A 12,887-nucleotide genomic window follows, 5' to 3' on the forward strand; every position below is an offset into this window, starting at 1 on the left:
AATATATATTTATTGACCCGTTCATTAGCTTGTGGCCTTCAGGCTAAGCACTAAACTCATCTCATAAAAAAATACAAAAATTAATTGGTTTCATTATTACAGACTTTTTTATTAGTTAATTTTAAAGCAAAAGCGTGTGTTATTATTGAAATAATATTTTTTTTGCATTTTAAAAATTTCCTTTGAAAAATGATTTAAGACACATGCTTAAAGGAATTAAACCCACACCATAGTGACCCTACCACACATTTTATACGATGCAATGAGACCTAGTACATTTCTTGGGAATTGTTTTCAGTCCGAATGTATAATGCTAACTACACTGCAAACCAGCTGTATCAATAATCTTAAAAATATTTGCCTAGAGATGCATAATTATATAGTGATATCGAATTAACCTATTATCTACTTTATATTGGATAAATATTCATCTTGCTATAACGATTCAATTGTTAAAATATTTGATGACTATTTTAGTATGACATTTTCGAGATTTTCCAAATGAAATTCTATAAAAACATATAAGAGCATAAAGTTTGTATTAATAATGTCCGTTTTTACATTGTACACTTATGTATTTATTTCTAATTAATAATATAAAGATATTGCTAAGTAATGAATTAATTTACATGATTGTTAAATTTATTACTTAATAGGTTTTTGTCTGTATTTAAATTAATAAGCTGTAAAATAGCATTATCTGTATTATAAAAGATTATATAGCATGTATTGATTTGGATTTAGAATGGCCCAACTCCAATACATTCATTCCAACTGTCTTCCAATTCATAAATCTATTTACTGTAGTAATATTTCGAAAGGGTAGTAAGGTTTCGAATTACTTTTTATGGCATTATGAATTACTTATTACCTCTTCATTTAATGACACAATTTATAGAGGCATAGAAAATATCAAAAGTCTGAGGGAGCTAAATCTGTCAAATCAGCTGGATTGATGAAACAATTCGTATTTTAAAATATTGAATTTACCGATGGATTTTTAAACTGAGCTGTGTATGTTTACATCTCAAAAAACTGATTATTATGTAGTCATGTAAATTTGAGATGAAGAGCTAAGTTTACACTGCTCTCTAGCCTCTTATTTTGATTTAACATCATAATGGTACTCCAAGTCTTCAAATCAGGCAAGTATAATGATCAAAGACCTAGAGCACACAACTGTTAGGTCTTTAAAATATCCAATTAGTATTAGTTGTATTCTTATGAAAGTTGATTTGGCGTCGAATATTTAGTTCTAGTTCTGACAAATTGAGAGGACTTCACGAATTTATTATATAACCTTATATTATAGTACTGATAATTGAGACTGATTGAAAGTGAATAATGAAAAGTAAAAATCCTTGTGCTTTCCTTATGGCATTTCATATGTGCTTGAATATATTGTGATACATTTCTCACTTTAGAAGCCTCCATTTATTGAGCCCAATATATATTAATCAAAATATTTTCCGTCACTTTCTACAAATGCTCCTACCTCTTTAGCTGTTCGACAATAACCTATCAAAGGAATGATGTTGATTTGGGGGCCTTTTTTAGACTAACTCCGAAGATAGCTTCGGATGCATCCATCTGAATAAGTGCTAATCGAGAAAAGCCATTTCTGATGAATATTGCGGTATATAACCAATATATATTGATGAATATATCCAATGCGGCAGAAATTTGCATTCGAGCTGCAACAGTGTATCGTTGACTACTATTACATTTATAGTGAGGTCACTTTGCATCTGTTACACTCTACTGTTTGGCTATTTTGCAACAACACGTCCATCAATTTGTTCAATTAGCATTCATAGGTGTCAAGTGAATTCATATACTACAAGAAAGATTTGGCCACGAATAGGTTGCTTTGTTGTCGATGCGGATAGCTCTTCTGAATTAACCCATGACATTTTGCACTTAAGATTATCGTAGTAGATGTATTTTGCATTGCCAGTCATTATATGCTACAGAAAAATGTTCTTTTTTACCTGCTCAACAACCCTTCCCCAAACTTTTTAGTCCTCCAATTCATTATTTGTCAATGCAACCAAAATGGTCATTTCCGAAAGCGTTGAATCCAAACCCGCTTTTCAAAATGTGTTATGGACTTCGGCAACAAATGTCTTCGAATCAAAAAACTAAAGTACTAAACATCGAAAATACAATTCCTTCCATGATTAGCTTCGGTATATACTACATAACTTGATAATACTAAACTGTCATTTTATATCAATAAAATTCAGAACCATTGAACTTAAAAGTTACATGATACACTCGTATCCTCAACAATATATATCACTGATCAAAATATATGCAAGCACTTAATACATGTATATATAAAATATTATATAATCTGCTTGTGAATGAAACAATAATATGTGATTATAAGTTTGATAGTCCTCGAGTGGAAAAAGATTCCATCACATGTAACGTTATCAGAATGAAGTTGTAAAAATTATTAATAGATCCGGATACGAAAAATGACGTTATATAGTCAGATATAAAGGACAGCTGCATTTGAATAATTGCTAGAAGACTAAATAATAGCCTTCTTACACTTTCATCTTTTTCGATTTATTATTAGAGCAGAATAAGGAGAACGAAAATAGTCACAGTTAAAAATGTATACTTGAGTGTTCCTGTAACTGAACTTTCTTAGTCCACACCCACCAGGAACTCATCTGTCAGTTAGCAACCAAGAATCCGCTATAATTGAACTGGAATTGTTGAGAGAGGAATGATGGATTTTAGACGAACACAATAGTGCACCATCATCGTCCATAACAAATTACGATCGGCCTAATTAAATAAAATCACACCCGTACCGGCTCGTTGTAATTTTCTACGTTCAAAGGGGAACAAAGAAAACGCGCAAAACCTAATAGAACAGAACTAATAGCGCAGCTCATTCCTGTCGACTATATGGCTTTATTACATAACCAATAGAAGTACTTTAGAGCATAAAACTGTTTTCCTAAATATTCAATCTAATAAAATCTCATCCCAGGTCCAGCCCATAAAATAAATACAAGAAAGCAGTCGGGAGACGCCTCGCTGTCGTTATTGGTCGAGGAATCGTCGTCGCTCGGCCGGGATTGGTAGTTTCCGGATGGTAGGGGCAATCCCTCGAGAGGGGAAGACAACATGGCTGATTTACAGCCAGTCGGACCTGACGATCCACGGTTTCCAGTTAGTTTAGTATCTTACCTCTGGTAGAGTGCTTAGGGCGACCTGGTGTACGCCGTGTAACCTGAACAAGAATTTTACCAGCGTCGACGAGTTACCGAAAAGAACCTGTGCATACCTAGTGCGTTTCATACGGTGGTGATTCGGTGAACTGCATTTTTATGTCGTTGCTTTGACGGCCCTGAACGTGGACAAAGTGTTGGGTATCGGGGAAAAAGTGTCTAGTACGGCGTCTGGCATGACCGTGCAAGACGAATCGAGGGCAATGCCGCAGACCGCTTCCACCAGGTCTCGTTTTATGATCACCGATATCCTGAGCGGGCCTGCAGACGGTGCTGCAACCGCCGCTGCTCTAATAAGGGGCCGATCGCCCAGTCCCGGTCCAAGAGACCTTTCGCTCCACTCCAATCCTATCCATGATAGCGACACAGACAGTTCAGGACATCCGGATACGTCTAGTATATGTTCTAATGGTAAGTTTCATTAATAAATGCTCTCTAAATAAATTATATCTTATTTAAAAATAAGAGCAGCAAAAATATTACTTAAAATAGTAATAAACAATATATTAATAAGGTAATAAATGCTTCACAAAACGTTATTATGATTCTAAGCAAAAATTAAACTCCCGCCCTTATCAAATTTCCTGTTTTTTTTTATAACAAACATTAAATATACCAATATGATATATATTTGACACCTATTAAACTAACAGTTTCAAATGATATAAAATATTTTATTGTCAATCTTTTCAATTATATTATAAATAAAATATATGCAGGCACCTTTAATTTATTTGTAAAATATTTTAAATATGATTTAACCAACTTAAACTTTTATTTCTAATCTAACAGTTTTATATATAATATAAAATGTTTCAATTCCTGCAGACACCTATAAATAATTTATAACATTCTCTTATATATAACAGAAGCAATAATATAACTTAAGTTTAAATGTTATATGTAGTATAGATACAGTTTGTATCTATAGACACTGTCTATTGAGTACATACTTAAAATTTTAATACATTAACAATCATTAAAGACACAACACTTGATTCTCATATTTAATGATGTGACATGGAACTTCGATAAACATTCGAACTGTCATGTAACAGTCATATTGTTCCATAATGAGCAAAAAGTGCACAATGCCCAACAAGATGAGATATTCTCACATTCAAAACTCGTTGAAGAATTAACACTTAAAAATAAATTAACTAAATTATATTTGTGATATAATACTGTTGTTTAAAAGATTATACAATACAGTGAAGATATTAATATAAGTGAGAAAATAATTATCTAAAAATGGAACCAATAAATATCCGTGATGAAACAAACAATCGACAAATCAAAAAATCGTTATTTATTCAAGATTTGATTATTGCCGTTCACAATTATTTAGATCAACATATGGACAACAGCCTACTATTAGAACCGTTAATATTTGATGGAGTTTATAATGGAACGTCATATCACGCGATGGAATAACCTTAAAGGCGATCTTTCCCCGCTCGTTAATATTTTATTTAATCCGTCCGCAACTTAAGGTTTCTTGCTTTATTGTTGTATTTTGTTATAAATGGTTATAGGGTGTTGAAGTATTATAGTAATCACCATCAGGAAACATTATTTATTCAAAAATTGCACATATTATGAAATATAGTCAAGGTTTTTTTTTTAATAAATTAAACAGCCTTGTTACATAAAAATACGTTGAATAAGCGTTGTCCTGTGTGACCTATGAATATTCAACTTAAACAGCATTAATTAATTTTTTAATATTTCAAAAACAGTGTTTTTTGTAATGCTTTTTCATGCACAACATTGTAAGTTTTGTCTTATGGCGAGTAAATAAAGAACCATGATGATTTTCTATCTTTTGAACGAAGAAATTCACCAAAAAATATTAATTTTGATCGATGACAAAAACTTGGTGCTTACAAAGAAAATTTTAATACAATTAGGAATGACTGCGCCCAATGCACAACGTACTTAATTAAGAGTTGAGACACGGTTCAAAGAAATGTTGGCTTTTTTAAATATACGCTCATGAGAGCAGTTAATTATGGAACTGGCGAAAAATGACTTAGACGCTCCTGGCGTAACCGGAATTTTTTTTAATGCCATTGCATTTAGCGCGTGATTTTATCACAAAATGGAATTACAATTCCTTTGCAGCACTTACTTAACCAGGTATCAAATACGCCCGTCGAATAGCTTATTCAGCACTCAAACTGCCATAGAGTATGGACACTAATAAAACTCATTGATACAATAGCAACAATTTGCTGTGAAATGTAATCAATTGTCGCATTATAATTGAATGCAGCTCGACGGGCTTTAAGTGCAAAATTCTACTTAATTCATTTCGATTCTTTAAAAAAAATTAGCGGTCAATAGGATCTACAAATGTACTAGAGACTGGAAAATACGGCTTAATAGGTCGAGATCTGTCAATTATATCACTTGACGGATCCTCAAACAGACTTAGCTAAATACCTCGGAATACATCTCGATTGTAGGTTAAATTGGAAACATCATGTTAGTCGTCATAGTTAGGCAGGGTGGATTAGACTCAAAGTTAAGCTTACTGCAAAGTTAAGTTAACTGTACTTGTTAGTATCTAAGATACTCTCAACTTGACCTAAAATCAACGAAATTGGTTTATCAGTCAATCATAAAGCCAATTTGGACCTCTGGGTGCAAATATGAGGTTGCACTAAGACATAAAACTAACTAGTAATCAACGTATTCAACATAAAGTTCTACGATTAATTACCAATGCTTATCGCAACGTAACCAACGAAGAGACGCACGATGACCTCGAAATCAAATAGATCTACGTAGCGATCCCAGATTTCGTCTTAAAATATAAAATAAGGTCTCAGCTATCACAGCGACGGGGAAGCAATACAGCTACTAGACCATATACAGGAAATAGAAGAATGTTTAATGTTTCCTGTATAATCATATACACCACGTGTTAATCAAAACTTACTAAAAATTGATATTAAATCAAACTTTTGATATAAGGCGCGATTGTGATTAACCAACTTCGATGAACAAAAACTGAGCAAATTCTAAACAGGACGAGCTGTCAGAAGGTGTTAACACGTTCTTTTTTTTAATGATGTATGCCGACTGATACTACTGTTAAACATTTGTTAAACTGTCACTGTCAAACTACCAAATGCATTTAAATATTCATTAAATTTTATTAAATTTTCCTGTTTTCTGTGAAACTTTCTTAATTTTTCTTTCCATAAGAACCTTTTATTGATTGTTAGAGGACTTGAATATAAAAATCATCCAAATCTGATTATATAACAGACAAGATATCACCGTTTATCATATTGACGATCTAGACGATCATTTTAATATATACAGTGTAAAAATGCGTGAATGAAAGAATTAACTCGGTCTACAAACGACTTAACACGTCGACGGCAAAACCATAGAAGTATGTTGCCTCCAAACAGGCACCACGAACAGTTATCGTATTAAGAGATCAGCGACGGACACTGTCAACCCGAAAACTCGAATCGGCCGATGCACAATGCTCGAGAAAATTATTTTTTTCCCTTTTCTCATAACCGGTAGTCGATTTTCGAGCTACTTCCTTAAGGGGCGAGAGACGGTGGGATTTGATTTAAAACGTCAACTATTCTGACGGGATTAAGTATCGCGTCGTACCTTTCAGCTCGCTGAAAAATACACAAAGCAGTTCTTTATATAATCTACTTAACCGATTTAGCTGTTAGTGACTTTGATAGCTACGTTTGCTCGCTATTAACTTTTAGAGGGCTGCCAGGGGCGTCGTGATATATATACATATATAAAGTTTTAATTATTTTATTGCCATGATAACTTTTAGTAAACGATGCAGATTCTCAAATCAATTAACCAACATCATTAATTCCATACATTCTGTATAAATAACACCTAAATATTCAAAAATTATAATTTATTTTTATTCCTTAATTATGCTTATTTAAATTTAATGTTCGTATGAAAAGAAATAATTCAATCGTTTTCAATAACATTTTGAAACATATTTTCCGGAATCCATTAAACTCTGGCTAGAATTTCTCTTTAATGTATTTTATTGATACAAAATGGGCCTCTCAAAGTAATAATTTGAGTTTCGGATAAACCAAAAAGTAGGTCGATGTTATATCAGGTGAATAAGGTCATTGTTGATGGTGCTCAGTTTTTCAAATTTATTGTACGCTTATATCAAAATAATGTTCTTATGATAATAAATAAACCTATTGTCAATATTTTAAACACATTTTTCCGGAGTTCATGAACATATATTCTGGTTATGAGTTATCTGCAATGTCTTTTATCCATATAAAATGGGCGTTTGATGTGGCAATTTGAGTTTAGGATAAACAAAAAAATTAGCCTGAAGTCATATCGGGTGGATAAAGTCATTGCTTCATGGTGCTTATTTTATTCAAGTTTGTTGTATGCTTATTTCAAAATAATTTCCTTTGTAATAAAAATATTTAGAATTGTAAAACAAGTTCTCTTGCACAACTCCGTGCATTTTTTACGATGTTAACTTCAGTTAAGGACATTTATCAAAGCAAGAAAAATTTTTGTACACATCTATTTTATATTTAAATATAATAAACCACTCATATGCATGTGTTTTTAGTAAAGCCTATTCTGTATAAGCCTTTTCCAGTGCATTCTGCTCTGAAAATAAACAAAATGATAAATAACGTTCAATAAAGAGGACCGTTGTATTACCTCAGTAACTAAAAGAAATGTGATGATCCCTAAAAGCGGGCTTTTCAAGTGGTAAATTCCCGTTTAATAGAATTTGCATCTCTCTTGGCATATCAGAACATAGATGTAGATCTAAATATCCATGTCTGATTCCTGATAAGGTGTAGCGAATTCGACGAAAACACCAGAAGCGATAAAACTCGATACTCGCGATAAATTTTAGAGAAGTATTAAAGTAAACGATATGAGATAATTCTCAAGTACTGCTGTTTATATGTAGATGTGCGGTGATTAATAATTGCTCAGCAATAATTCTACCATAGATTTATACCTTATTATTAGGATTGTTATACACAATACTTTCAATAATACTTCTGCAAATTATTAAAAAAATTGTGATATAAGTGTGAAGAATAGTCCAGTGTAATTGCGTAAAGAAAACAAGGACCCAGGCTATGACTGATAATTTTGGAGAAGAATATTTTTCGAATCGTTTTTCTCTATGACTGCATTAAAAATTGTGCCTACTATTCCAGAGCTTTCAATCCAACCATAACCAAATACTCCATATCAAAGTGATTAGAATAATAATATGAATATACTTAGAGATATTCAACAATACTAGGCCTAGTCGTATTAACACAAAAGACAGTTTTCCAAGTCAACTTCATTAAATTACAATAATTTTTCTACCCAGAAATTGGAGACATTTGAGAATTAGCAGAAAATTTCGCAATTCCGTATATTCAAAATACAATCCAGCCAAAGTTAATGACTAGGTCTTGATTAATATGGCTACATCTTAACTACATCAACTTTAAAACAGTTATTTTACTACAAATATTATGGCATGTAAACCAAAAATGATTTAACCAATTTTATAATTAAAGACTATAAAAATTTATAAATTTCATTTATATTTACTAACTTTTTTTTTACCATAAATAATATATTTAGTTGATACTGAAAAAAACAGATTTTTAACAAACCAATTACCAAAAAGGTATCGTTAGAAAAGGATATCACCTTGTCGTAGCGTTCATCTCTGAATAAATTTTACATTTAAAAATATCCAGCTGTAAAAAAACCTGCCTAAACATTGATTTACATAAGAATTATGAGATAAATGGTGTAAGAATGCTATCCTAGGTATCAGCGCGTCTATTAAAAAGAAATAAAATCAAAATGTCATCGAGAAAATTATGTATCATCCGAAAAGTGATAAAAGAAGTTCGATAACTTGGTATAGAGTTAATGTAAGTATGTTCAAATGAGGCCCTGTGTATGCGTATATGTGTGTCTATATGCATATGATTGTAATTTTATTCAATTCACACTGTTTCGAATAAATACTCAACATAATAAATGATCTGTAAAGCATAATTATTAAAAGCATTTGAAATATTTAGAAGAATTTGGAAATAATAACAAAATAGTACAAATAATCGGATAAATTTATTTTTAATACATTTCAATCTTTCTAATTCATTAGTGGACATTTTCTTTGTACTTAAAAATATTTTGAAAATACTATAACCGTTGTGGTATTAGCATAATTAAGGAGACATTTTTCATAATATTTCATTGATACTATGACATTAATATATGGTAAAGTTCAATTTATTTATTATTAAAAGTAACTCTTACCATATATTTAATAAATAACCTTGGAACATAACCTAATATTAACTAATAAAACACCACTAGAGTTTCTTTATGTTCAATACATGAAGTGCTGTTGGGGACAAATTAGAAATTCAACATTCAACAAAATTGGAAAATGAATAAATGGAAAACTCAGAATGTCATTCATTATAATTAAACAATTCATTGCAATTATATAGAATTTAACTAATTAGAGAACATGTTTAATTAGTAAATATTCTTAACTACAGTATTCCAATTCTTAAAATTATCATCAGTGAATAATTATCTCCAAGATTAATAGAAATACCAACGTTATGTAATAAAAGTATACATACGCCATAAAAACAGATATATTTTTTCTTGAAGCCACCTTTTCGATTAACACTTAACACCATAATCTTAATGGTTGTTTTTCTTCGTTTATGCTAATTTCACCTTATTAAAATTATTAAATGTAAATTGTTATTATTGGCCGTAATATTCCACCAGCTTCGTATGACGGTTAATTCATTTTTTTATTCACAAGCGAGAAGTGTTAAATGGACATATTAAACAGTTTCCACTTAATATCAGTCGAATGCAAAAATTTTAATTGGAAACAAGCTTTGTGTGTTGGCTAAGCGGTATAGGTACAGAGGCGTATCAGCAAATTGTTTTTCAAAAATTGTTTATAAAATTTTTAAGACATTTGTTAAGGTAGTTGTAAACATATAACTAATTGTTCTTTACTACAAGTACAAGGGTATAACAGATATGCAAGGTAAGCATGTAAAAATGCTTGAAATATATTATTATAAGCTACTAGAATTATATTATTAATTAATAATTAAGGTGTTTTCTGTATTTATTTTATTTCTGTATGTTTTGTCTTTTATTTGTAGCTACTTGGATGTTCAATAAAACCATGGAGCTCCACCTCAACTACATATTAAAATTTCACCTTTCATAATTAAATTTGAAAATTTTTAAAACAGGCTGTAATTACCTCATTTGGTAACAAAAACATATTTAAATTTGGGTATATTGATCAATTGTGTACTTGCTAATAGTAATCCTGAATCAGTATTGAGAATTGTGAACCCGGTTGACATACATACAACAATAATATTAACAACATTGTACAACATTCAGTTTATTCATGCGATAACCTTCTACTGATTTTGGACATTTGAAAAATATTTCGTAAATTATTTTTGTTTTATTTCCACATTTTAGTCCCATATTATTTTAATTTATATTATAACATTTAATATTTATGATTCAACCATAATCATAAACAGCCGCTATCTTTATAGCCCAAAGTGTGTTCTTTATGCTCAACTGTCCAAGTTTGTTCAACGAAGTTTGAATTTTGAATTTATTTTTCAAATCCGAATATAACTATCTTGTTAAGATCCATTAGTTTTATGATTACTAAATTCTCTCTCACATAAAAATATGGAGAGACCATAATTCAAAATGTAAGACATATTATGGCTTGGAATTGAAGTTAATTTTGTATATAACAATTTTTTTTCTCTAATTTTTATTTATACAATAATTAATTTCGGTAAATTTATTACCTTAGCACGTAAAACGTAGGTTTCTATTCTTTATAAATATAAATATAAATATAAACGCATAGTTATAGAATGCACATGTTTCTAGTAATTTTGCATTAATTTTATAACTTTTGCTATTGTTTTGACGCTTTTTCTTCATAAATAACAATGTTAGACTTTCTTACTGAAAAAAATTACTATGTATGAGCAGGTAGTTTATTACTAGTATGGACAATTATTTTGTTTTATATGAAATCCAAATAAGCAGATTTAGATTTACTATATTTAATGTTATAAATATATATATATATATATATATATATATATATATATATATATAATATTTCCGCAAAAAGATTAAATAGCACAGTATTATTATACCTTAACAAATTAATTACTGATATTTTAATAACTTTGGATTAAATTTACAGGTGCGATTTGTTTGATCTTTTCATATTTAATTAACAATAGGTTAAACATTATTACTGCAAAAAACTAGTTTGTATAAACAAGAGCTCAATAATTTTGTTTAATGTTCCTAAGAGATAGAATTAGTATTTTACTGTTAGAAATATATATGGGAAAGGACAACAATAAAACAGATTTAGAAAAATTTAATTAAAAGTAGTGTCACAAACCGATCAAATAGCATACTGTTACATGTTATGTTCTTTAAAAAATAAATTCACCTAGCTGGCTCATTATATCATAACGTTAACAAGCTGAAAAACAAAAGCGAACAACACTGTTTTTTTAAACTAACGGTATTTTAACCATATTATTTCATTTAGAACTAACAATCTGTCTGCCAATTAGTGTTTCCGAAAGAAAACGAGAAATTGCTCGGCGCGTTTTAATAACTAAACAGAGGTTTGTTGTTCGACTTTAAACAATGTATCGTTAAAACGTAAAACGGTACTAAATCGTTCAAATTATTAATTATTATACACCCAGCTAATGTGCTTTTCACGTTTTGCTGGTAGCGACCACGGTGAGTCTGTCTACAAACTGCTTTGCGATTGTGCAGAATGTAATTATAAGTGTTTTTCTTCGCGTAGGCGGTTTAATAAATAGTTTACGTGCCTTCTAACGTTCTCATTATCTAGTTCAAACTGTTCGTTTGCTTGTCGAACGATTACGGATTTAATAACGAAACAACAGAGGCTGAAAATGACCGGATGAGGAATTTGTCAAAGTTAATATTAACGTATTGGAGACTGTATTCATTTATATAATTAATTAATTCATATAATATTATAAGTCGAGTTACTAGATATTATTATGTATCGTATACTTGCATATATTTTGATCAGCCATACGTATAGCTAACTATTAAATCAGGCGGTTTTGATATTTCTCTACTGTTGTTTTACAGTTTTCTATTTAGCATTATTGAGTTATTCAGTATATTATATAGTTATTCATAATCATCGAATATTTAAAATTTCAATTTCGAAAATCATTTCTATTGTTGTTTGATTTGAGGAAATTAAGTCCACTAGGCACTTTTATAAACTTATGATGTTGCTGTTCCTTCATATCCCAATTGTCATTTTTGGTTTTTTAGGATTTAATTTAGTGATTTTCACGTCAATGACAAAGAAATACCTGGTGGAATAAAATGGAGGAAGACTTTGGTAAATCTTTCAAGAAACACCTTCAGGCAGCTTAGTAGTTTATGAATCAACTAGTTTCAAACATGATGGGAAAGACTCAAAGAAAGGACCCTCTGATTACCACTTGTTGAGATGGACACATGCTGCCC

General features: G+C 30.5%; 1 protein-coding gene across 1 annotated transcript in view; it reads left to right on the top strand.

The window, feature by feature from the left end:
* Positions 1-3,296: 3,296 nt before the first annotated feature.
* LOC143190097 (homeobox protein B-H1) overlaps positions 3,297-12,887 on the top strand; it is a 59,087-nt gene continuing 49,496 nt past the window's right edge. The window contains exon 1 of the mRNA XM_076394187.1: positions 3,297-3,662. Within this exon, the coding sequence (XP_076250302.1) occupies positions 3,428-3,662 (235 nt within the window). The 5' untranslated portion in view covers positions 3,297-3,427. The remainder of the gene's footprint in view (positions 3,663-12,887) is intronic.

Source organism: Rhynchophorus ferrugineus, unplaced genomic scaffold (assembly GCF_030347505.1).
Source record: "Rhynchophorus ferrugineus isolate W39M unplaced genomic scaffold, kcgeb_rfMv2 rfM2, whole genome shotgun sequence".
Lineage (NCBI taxonomy): Eukaryota > Metazoa > Arthropoda > Insecta > Coleoptera > Curculionidae > Rhynchophorus > Rhynchophorus ferrugineus.